Here is a 10,323-nt window from a genome sequence, read left to right as displayed (position 1 = left end):
AATCAGAAGTAGGGTTACAAACTTGTGGCAGTGCCTTGCCCCCGCCCCCGGGGCGGAAACGGATTTTCTCTCCTATGGTTTGCATATATAGATAGAGCTAAGGGGTAGAGCTGAAGCTCCCAGCTTCCCTTTGTAAAAATGGTGCTGCCGTGTACCCTGTAGCGTGTGCTTCTCCCGGCGTGATGGCACTGAGGAGGTGGCGACCTTTGCAGCTGAGGATCGTGGCTAGGGCATTCCCGGCAGCTGCTCAAGGTGCTGAAATTTGGATTTGAGTGTTAATATAGAATTCAGATGGATCCTGGGGAAGGAGCCCATTTAAGTGAACGGGAGCCTTTTCTAGTCTGGTCATACATATATTTTCAGGGAAGCTAACTCTACTGATTTCGGTTGAAATTTCTTTCAATCGTATACAGTACTTACTAGGTTTTTGTTCGATGATCCGATCCTAAGCATATATTCTCAGGAGCAATTCTCACCGAGAATCTGCTAACTTTTAGAACACCTGGGGTGTTCCGGGGAAACCTCAAGCACGTCTTACTCTGAGGATCGATGCCCAACTTCCCGTTAGTAGAAACTTACTATGTGCTTGTTGTGGTATTTGTTCCTTATCAAAGCTGCATGGCTTTCCCTCTCACCCTTTTCTTTCAATAGAGGAGCTACTGTGCAGTAAGCTTCTGCCTGGTTTTACAAATATCTTTGCTGAGATCACATAATGCAAAGGTTTTGTTGACCTTGTACGCTGGAAATATTTCTGTGCACTGGGTTGTGTTAAACTTTAGTTTTTCTTTATTCATCTACAGGTATCAGATGTAGTTCTTCTATTCCCAGTTCCAGACCTTCTGCCAAAGATGAAGAGAATACAAGAGAAAATGAGATTGTTGCCCCTGACTTTGTTAACCGTAATCCACGTAACTTGGAACAGTTATCTCTAGCACGGAAAGAGCGAGGCTGGAAAACCACATGGCCAAAACAAGAGTATTGGAATAGGTAGGTTATAAAAATGTAAAGCATAGAAGAATTCTACAAACATCTGAAGAATATTTTGCTAAGAAACGATATTTTCTTGTTCAAAGCTTTTCTTTTGTCTCCTGATACGTTTCTTCTAATCTGCAGAGAGCAATTGTGTTATCATGTTGTCAGGCTCATGCTCAATGTTCTGAATCTCAGCCCTCTTCACAGTCATCCCTGTGAGCAGAGGACCTAAACCTTGCTTCATGTATGCTTTGTTGCAGTGTTTGAGTTTTGATTTGAGACTTGGAGAGAGGAAGAGGTGGTATTGTGTTGAAGTTGGCAGGGGGGAGTTCCAGGTATAGAGGATAAGGTTCGCCATTATAAATAGAATTCTTGGGAAACTTGTCATTGATACCATATCAGAATAACTGTTGAAGTAAAATAATGAAATGCTGTTTTTTGTGCCTTTAAATTCAGGTTACGACTTGAGCGAACACAGCATCATGTGGAGGCCTATGTTGTGCACTGCAGTGGTCGCATTGTGGTCTCTGCCTCCACTAGAGAGTGGGCCATAAAGAAGCACCTTTATAGTACTTCAGATGTCACAGCCTGTGAGAATGTGGGGCGTGTGCTAGCACAACGCTGTCTTGAAGCAGGAATCAACTTTGTGGACATTAGAGCTACAACTCCATGGGAGAGAAGTGGTGAGGCGGTAAGTAGATTACTTTGGAGTTTTAGGCTTCTGTTAACCTAGAAACTCCTCTTAAGTTTTAAGCTCTTATAACAGCCTTGTTCACAGAGCAATTAATTTCTAGCAATGGACTGCTAAGTGGTTCAACTGATGACAAGCAATCTCCCTTGGTGTACTGTTTCACAATGTGAAACATGTCTGTATAGTGTTGTTAAATGTCACTAACACTAAAATGTGAAATTAGCATTGTTCATGAGAGAATCTCTTGAAGGATTGGGATAATCAATGGGAAGGAAGAATGTGTACCAGAAAGATCTTAATTTCACTTATAAGCTAATAGGGTCTGAACTGGGGGTGGTTGACAATGAAGCTGATCTTGGCGTCATAGGCGATAGCTCAATGAAAATGTCAACTCGGTATGTGGCAGATGTGAAAAAGGCATGAAAATTTCGTGCCAGGGATCCTTAAGGAAAGAAAACAAAACAGCAAAGTCATAATTCTGTTCTTCAAATCTGTAGTGCAACGGCAGTTACAATACTGTATAAAGTTCTTGTTGCGCCACCTCAAAAAGGATATTATAGAGTTGCCAAAGGATAGGAAAAGGACAGCTCCCCTATGATGAAAGGTTACAGCTTTGGGGGGGGGGTTGTGCGAAGGGGGGAGGTTAAAGAAAAGTAAGGGGATACATGATAATGCATGGGGTGGAGAAAGCAGTTAGAGAGGGTCTTTTCCATCTCTCATTGTATTAGAACTTGGGGCCATCCAATAAATGTTGGAAGATTCAGGACAGTGAAGAGAAAGTACTTCACACAGTGAATACTGAACCTATGGCATTTGCCACCACAGGATGTAGTAATAGCCACTGGCTTGGGTGGCTTTCAGAGCAGAATGGGGAAGTCAATGCTTTCAACAGGTATTAGCCATGATACCCTCAGAGGCACCTGGTTGGTCACTTTGATCTATCCAGTGGGATATAAGAATTGCAACATTCTGTATGTTGAATATAATAACACAAATTATATACTAAAGGTTGTGATTTAATTGTTTTCTCTTTTTTTTAAAAAAAAGGTCCAGAGATTCCAAAATGCTATGGCAGAGGGCGGTGTTGTACTGAAAGAACTGCAAAGAATTTATGAATAAGTTGAAAATTCATAAGATGCTGAGAAATATTTTAGAAAAACCTGCAATTCTGTATTTTTAGGGGAAACACATTTTCTTCCTATGTTAGAATGCTATTGAAACATTTTATGTGAAATAAAGATCTAATAAAATGATGTTGGTGGCAATTGTTGGTGATTTTTTAAAAATATATATAGTTTTATACAAATTGGGCTGCAGCTGAAACCTCTTAGAAATAATTTCAGAGCAGTATAATCCTGATGCCTTTTACAGCTTCTTGGTCATTGGTCCTGATCTATGAAACTGAAGCTTGATTAGGGCACTCTTGCTGCTTTTCTATCAAAACTACCCCCATATAAAAAGGATGAGAGAGTGATTAAACAAAACAGAAATTAATTAGCCTGTGGTAACAGTGAAAAAAGTTATTGTTTGCTACCACTGCATGTACAGTTTAGTATTTTGCAGCTATTCTTGCCACAAAACTATTCAGCAAGGTGAACAGACTGGCCAATTTGGACTGTTTCAGCACAGGAATACGTAGTTGTGTTCAAGTAGTGCAAGTAGATAAATAGGTACCGCTGCGGTGGGAAGGTAAACAGTGTTTCCGTGCATTCTGGCACTCGTCACAGTGTCTTGTTGTGCCAGAAGTGGTCAATCATGCTGGCCACATGATGCGAAACGTTATGTGCAGACAAATGCCGGCTTTCTCTGCCTGAAGCAAGATAAGCACTGCACCTCATAGTTTAGTTTGACTGGACTTAACTGTCCAGGGGTCCTTTACCTAAACTAGTTATGTTGTTTTGCTGTGATAAGCTTCATACCCACTTTGACAAGAAAATCTAATGGGTGCAATTTATCTCTGGGACTACAATTTAAATATACAATGAGGGCCTGTGACAGCAGTGGTTCATATTTGCCCTATTCATTTGCACTGGTTTCAGTCACCGTCCAGCAGGGGTGCCCAAACTTTTTTCAAATAGGGCCAGATTTGATGAAGTGAACATGTGTGAGGGCCAACCAAAGCTGGATTAGGCCCTCAAAATGGACTTTGGACATGCCTGCCCTACTGTGACAATAGCGTCTATACCACAATCAAGTAGGCCCCATGGTCACCCTTACAGCTTTAAGTCAGTTGGGAGAAGATAGGCTAACAATAAGTTTATGGTCGATCTCATTTGCATTTAAACATGCCATTTGCACTAATGAGCCTTGATCTTTGAATTACCTATTAGCCTAATTTATTCTGCTCCTCAGTTTGTTAAGGTCAGAAAATCAAACTAGAACAGTTGATTTAACATCTAATTCTGTCACCAGGCCCATAGTCAGAAATGTATTTAATTAAAGTTCTCACTGTTTATCTATTATCCCATATTCTGAACAACTGTGTCAGTTATCCAATACATCAGGCAACCTTTCTCACAGTATATTGGTGAGGTGTATTACCCAAACCAAAGTGTTTTGAGTCTGGAGATTAATGGTTACATTGCAATTTAATCTTTCAAAGTGAGTATTTGAAAGTTTACATGTGCTATGGTTTATTTCTGAGTACTAGATACACAGGATTTTCCTGTTTTATTGGCAATTCTGTTTATATGGGGTAAGGCCCAATTTTTAAACAGTCCTGATTACATTTAGGATCAGGGCTTAAATACTTTCACATTTTATTTATAAACATTTAAATAAAGTTTAAAAGGGCCCCCCAAACCCTTCACTTTTTAATACAGTATCGCTGCTGTCCATTTCCGCGAAGGATGACTCCTGTCCATTTAGCCACCATGTGACACAAATAAGTCAGATGCCATTTCCCATATCAAGTGGTATGAGGGAAAGTTTTGGTTGCTTGTTTTTCCAGATGGCTACGCCGGTGTTAAAAGTTCCTGCAGCCCTAGTTGGGAAGAAAGTGGGTGTTCAAGGAGAAAGGGGTTTTGTGGGAAATGTTGGGTGAGGCGCCCCATGAATTTTTGTTGGGACAGCTTTTTTAAGGAGATCCGTTATTAACTCTGAAGAAACGTCTCCACCCCTATCGTTCAGCCTGGACACAGAGGTCCTCCTCTGAGGGTCTTCTGGCAGTTCCCTCACTACAAGAAATGAAGTTACAGGGGACTAGGCAGAGGGTCTTCTTGGTAGTGGCACTCTCCCTGTGAAACACCCTCCTATCAAATGTCAAGGAAATAAACAACTATCTGACTTTTAGAAGACATCTGAAGGCAGCCCTGTTTAGGGAAGTTTTTAATGTCTGATGCTTTATTATATTTTTAATATTTTGTTGGAAGCTGCCCAGAGTGGCTGGGGAAACCCGGCCAGATGGGCAGGGTATAAATAAATTAATAATAATAATAATAATAATAATAATAATAATAATAATAATAATAGTCATTATTCTTCTTATAAAAAAATAGCAGGCGGGCATCAGGCTGAGGAAGGCTGTTATTATTTCCTGTGGGTGCCTGTTCAAAATACTGTATAACATAGCTAATTTTCTCACTGCAGATGGCGTCTGCTATTATGAAGTAAATTGTTGCATGGACAACTATAAAAAACAGAAAATAGTCACAACACCATCACATTTTGCCTATATAGCCCTACTGCATGGAAATATTTGATACCAAATGTTGGAAAACAATGAAATAGGCATACTGGTAATTATCTTAGCCTAAGATTATCAGGTGTTGACGAGATAAAGAACTACTCAACTTTTAGAAGATATCTGAAGGCAGCCGTTTAGGGAAGTTTTTAATGTTTGACGTTTTACTATGCTTTTATATGTGCTGTAAGCCGCCCAGAGTGGCTGGGAATAATAATAATAATAATAATAATAATAATTATTATTATTATTATTATTATTATTATTATTATTATTATTATTAAGTTGTTGAGCCTTTGGGGGGAAATCATGGGTAAAAACACCCCCAATGCGAGGAGCAAGCCTTCGGGGGGCGGGGAGGCACCTGCTATGGGCACAGTTTCTGTGGATCTGGAGAGGGGGCAGGCCATGAGTCGACCGCCTTTAAGAGCTCAAGGGAGGCAGAAGCCAAGACTCGCATCCAATTAGCCTCGGCAATTCGCGTCGCTCCTCGTTGTTTCAAGGCGGTGGGCGTGGCTTCTCCCGGCTCTTCTTGTGGGGCGGGAATAGCCTCGTTCCGCACGTGTGCCTGGAAGCGGGATGGATGTGGGAGCCGGGGAATTTGAGGAGAAGTTGCCGAAGCTGCAGGAGCTCATCCTCGGCTGCGACTTTGTCGGTGAGGGAGATGCTGGGGGGTGGGGGGAAGCTATCCCTGCGAAGGCCGGGGAGGGGGCATCTCCCAATGGCCCTCGGCTGGCCTTGGGCTTAGTTGATCGAGCTGCGGTAACGGGGAGGAGGAGAAGGGAAGGGTTCCCTGGGCAGATCTGCCCCAGCCCAAGCCTCGACGTGCTTGCATGGAAGCAAACCCCACTGAACTCAATAGGAACCCGCTCACCCTCTCCAGGATTAGCGTCCTTAAACTAATATAACGGCAATCGTTGCAAGCCTACTGGGAATTTTAGTTCTGGAGGGAGAGCCAGTGGATCCCTTAGCAAAATGCGCACGGCTTGTGCCATGTTAAGTCCCCAGAATTCATTAGGGAAGGGGAAACCAAGGTTAGTGTTTGCAGATCTGCTTCAGAGTAGCAGCAGTGGCTGGGGTGAGCTCTCAACTGCTACTGAAGGAGAGTTGAGAGGATAGGTGGCTTTAAAAACAAATACAGTGGTACCTCGGGTTACATACGCTTCAGGTTACACACTCCACTAAGCCAGAAATAGTGCTTCAGGTTAAGAACTTTGCTTCAGGATAAGAACAGAAATCGGGCTCTGGTGGCACGGCAGCCGCAGGAGGCCCCATTAGCTAAAGTGGTGCTTCAGGTTAAGAACAGTTTCAGGTTAAGAACGGACCTCCAGAACGAATTAAGTACTTAACCTGAGGTACCACCTGGCAACTTCGGAGACGCCCTGGCTCCTCATCAGTCACTTCTTTCAGCTGCATGGGGTCATCTTGTTCGGAGTGTAAAATCTTTTATTTTTCTTAGTATTGAGGAGCTGAGGAGGTGCCGTTTTCCTCCCTAAAGGTAAAGGTAAAGGGACCCCTGACCATTAGGTCCTGTCGTGGCCGACTCTGGGGTTGTGGCGCTCATCTTGCTTTACTGACAGCTTCCAGGTCATGTGGCCAGCATGACTAAGCCGCTTCTGGCGAAGCAGAGCACCACTCCCTTACTGCTCTGGTCTAAATAACAAAACAAACGCACACCAATATTTATGTATGGCTTAATCAAAAAGGTCTCAAAACTGTTTACATGAAGCAAAACAGAATACCTAATAAAATCAAACTTAAAAAACAACAAGTAGATGTACTGAAATTTATCAAAATATGAGTAAATCAACAGTTAAAAAATAAATATACATAATAAAACCACACAAATACACAATAAAATTGCATGTCTGGATAGGACTTAATAAACAAAATGTTTTTAGTAGGCATCACAAACAGTACAAAAATGGCACCTACATAAATAAAAGGGCAGGGAATGCAGAGTGTAGGTTTGACTACTTTAAAAGAGTGATCCCTATTTTAAAGAGGTATTATGTGGTGTTTTAAAAGTCCCAGTTCTGCAGGTTGAAGAAGTTGGAGTAAGGTGATCCTTCAACAGTTCTCAAGCTGCTGAGGGCTTTATATATTAATAACACCTTGGACCATGTAACAAATCAGTAGCCAGTGTAGAGCTTTGAGGAGAGCTGTAATATACTGACAAAATCTCACTCTTGTTGGCAGTCCCAATGTAGAATTTTGCATTCACTGTAGTTTCTGAAGCAAGCACAAGGGAAGCCCCTCAGAAAGTGCATTGCAGTAAACCAGTCTTGAAAGGATCAGTAGCTTGTCCACAATAGTTCAGGTATCTGATTCCAGGACTGGCAAGAGGTTTTGTACCAGCCAAAGCTGAAAAAAGGTGCTCCTGGCTACCTGGACCTCCAGTGACAAAACTGGGTCAGGAAAAGTGAGTATTTGCAGCTGGTCATTAGTGTTGTGCCATGACTAACAATCAAGGTAAAACTAAATTCCAAAAGTTTTTTTTGTTATAATAGTTACAGTTCTGATGAAACTTCTTAAAATCAACAAAACATAGTGGACTGGTGTCTCATGCAAAGGATTTCAGAGCATTGATGGAACCGGCAGAATATAAAATTACAAAAAATGCTCACAGTCTATTTAGGAGTAGTGGGGAAGGCAAATAGTTTAGTTTGGTGCCCTTTGCTGTGTTCAATTTGTTCTTTGTATTTTGCAGGCCTTGACATGGAGTTCACAGGTTTGCATTCTACCTTTCCACCCAGTAATCAGCACAGGTAAGTTTGTCTAACCATACAAATTTTCAGATGATGTGTACAGGAGTACTATAAAGGTGCATACACAACATGGAAGTATTTTATGATTTTCTTCCTCCCCTCCCAGCCTCTTTGATTCACCTGCTGAGCGCTATCAAAAAGCCAGACAGAGCGTCCAGCAATTTACAGTGAGTCAGCTTGGTGAGTTCTTTTTGAGTTGCTAAAACTCAAATGTAAATCCTGTACACGCAGCATGAGTGAGAGACTGAGGGACATTAAGGATCTGGCTGGGAATGCTTGTGGTTGCCTTGTTTTGGGTTCTAGTGGGAGATTGTAAGGGACTTAAGTCCAGATTACCTCTTTTCCCTCTTTGAGCAAGGCATGAAACTGTTTCCAAAGGGCTTTTAAACAGACCAGCACTGCGCTTTGAAGTCATGATAATTGGGGCTGCAAAGCACAGCATCAATTAATGTTACCATGAAATCATTCGACTGACAGGCAGACAGCTCTGCCAAGTTTGGCCCTCCAAGGGGTGAAGAGATAATGATGTAGCCTCTTGGCCAGAAAAGGTCCCCCAACTCTGTTTTAGAGGAATACTCTGTTTCCTGCATTTTTTGTTCAGTGTTACCATAGCAGAGGTGTCTCTTTCTCTAGGTATTTTGGGGGGTTGTGGCTCTTCTAGGAAGTAGTCAAGATGGAATTATTGGATATCTGCTGTACAAACATGATTCTTGGGGTAGTATGGGGGAGTGTAATACATCTGTGAACAATATAGCTGTAAATCAGTCCCTCATAAATAGCCTCTCTACAAACATCTAAGGTTCCTTGCAATGTCTGCCAGTATTTGGTGCTAAAATTAAGGCGAATTTAGCTTTCCACCTGAAAGATTGCTATTGTCATTTTCAGTAAATGACTAGATGGGTGGTATCCTTACTAATAGGCAAATGGTTCTATCATAGCTTTAGCCAAGGAATAGAGAAGAACACACATTTGTCATCGAAATGTCACTGTGTGCAGGTGCCTGTTTTGCGTGATAACATTTTACATTTTTCTTTCAGGTTTGTCAATATTTTCCAATAAAAAATCCAACAAGTACGTATAGTGTTTTCTTGTCAATGGTTATATTTAGCTGGTGATCACGGGATAAAAATGCTGCCTTTCAGCCCTTTCCCAGCAGAAATCTTGTTAGTCATTCGGCTTTCTTTGCAGGTACGTGGCTCATTCCTATAACTTTTTTCTCCTTCCCATGACATTTGGCCAAATGGATTCTGAGGTCTGTTTCCAAACATCTAGCATTCAGTTCTTGTCTCACTATGGTTTTGACTACAACAAGGTATGTTTTCTGTTACAAATAGACTAGGCAAACAAAATGTGGATTTTTTGACTTGTTTTGCCATTTAAGTACTGTTACGTCTTCTACTTGCACAACAGGTTTTCCCTCTTCTTTCCACATGCACCTCCCATGCCTCCTGAAATTGGGTCAGGCTGGGTGGTTTGGAAGACCCAGATCGTTCCATCTGGAAGCTGGGGCTTTGTTGCACTTGAGAATTTTAAAGCACTTGAATTTTTAAATTAATACTGGAGTACAGCCACTTACAGGATTGGTGTGGTCAAATGAACAGAAGGGATAGTTCTGGCACCCATATTCCTTTAACACAGAAACTTTCTGAGGTGTAACTTTTATTCTCTCTTCTCTCCCCACCCCCAAGTTTCTTAAAGATGGAATCCCATACATGAATGAAGCACAAGAGAAGAAACTTCAGCAACAACTTTTGCCCGGGAGCTTGATGGTCCACAGGTAAAACTGATCTTTCTGTGAGAGTCTATGGAGCGTTCTGGTAAGTCCAGGTTCAAACTGGCTCACAAGTTTCAAACAGCTGCCTTGCTCTTCTATCTCCAGTACCTTTGAAAAGGACAAGCTGAAAAAAGTGATTGATGAAGTAACTTCCTGGGTGTCATCAGCAGAAGCGAAAGATTCTATGGTTCTGCGCGATATATATGGTAGGGGGCCTAAGCTTAGGCACTTTTGATTTCGTGTCCCACAGCCCTTGACTGAATTTGTTACTTGCTCCTTGCCCCACACCTTGAATTTTTGTATCTTTCCCTCTCACGCATTGGAGAAATAGAACCTTTTTGTTATCACTGTACCTGTTATTTGTGAGTCTGAACATAAGGCTATGTACCATTTTTTAATTCTGGGGTGGTGGGGAAGCACTACTGCAAGACCTGGC

The 10,323-nt window shown here is 41.8% G+C and overlaps 2 protein-coding genes across 6 annotated transcripts in view; both read left to right on the top strand.

Moving 5' to 3' along the window:
* The first annotated feature begins 40 nt into the window (after window positions 1-40).
* MRPL18 (mitochondrial ribosomal protein L18) lies at window positions 41-2,928 on the top strand. Its single transcript, XM_081906980.1, has 4 exons — window positions 41-252; window positions 801-987; window positions 1,429-1,663; window positions 2,711-2,928. The coding sequence occupies exons 1-4, from the start codon at window positions 183-185 to the stop codon at window positions 2,780-2,782; spliced, it is 564 nt and encodes a 187-aa protein (XP_081763106.1). The 5' UTR covers window positions 41-182; the 3' UTR covers window positions 2,783-2,928.
* A 1,077-nt stretch (window positions 2,929-4,005) lies between these two features.
* The window catches only part of PNLDC1 (PARN like ribonuclease domain containing exonuclease 1), a 48,673-nt gene continuing 42,355 nt past the window's right edge, over window positions 4,006-10,323 (top strand). For 4 of the 5 annotated variants that reach the window (XR_014167187.1, XR_014167189.1, XR_014167190.1 and 1 more), the window contains exons 1-7: window positions 5,724-6,000; window positions 8,056-8,113; window positions 8,220-8,293; window positions 9,151-9,184; window positions 9,302-9,425; window positions 9,802-9,890; window positions 9,993-10,093. Coding sequence is in view for 1 of the 5 variants with exons in the window: in XM_081906883.1 (XP_081763009.1) it covers window positions 5,925-6,000; window positions 8,056-8,113; window positions 8,220-8,293; window positions 9,151-9,184; window positions 9,302-9,425; window positions 9,802-9,890; window positions 9,993-10,093 (556 nt within the window). In the remaining 4 variants the exon portion in view is untranslated. Of the gene's footprint in view, window positions 4,265-5,723; window positions 6,001-8,055; window positions 8,114-8,219; window positions 8,294-9,150; window positions 9,185-9,301; window positions 9,426-9,801; window positions 9,891-9,992; window positions 10,094-10,323 lie in introns of those variants that run through there. The other variant, XR_014167188.1, reaches the window with a different exon arrangement.

Source organism: Podarcis melisellensis (genome assembly GCF_964234715.1).
Source record: "Podarcis melisellensis genome assembly, chromosome: 3".
Taxonomy (NCBI): Eukaryota; Metazoa; Chordata; class Lepidosauria; order Squamata; family Lacertidae; genus Podarcis; species Podarcis melisellensis.
Note: the sequence above shows the minus strand (reverse complement) of the source record. Positions and strands in the feature narration are given on the sequence as shown.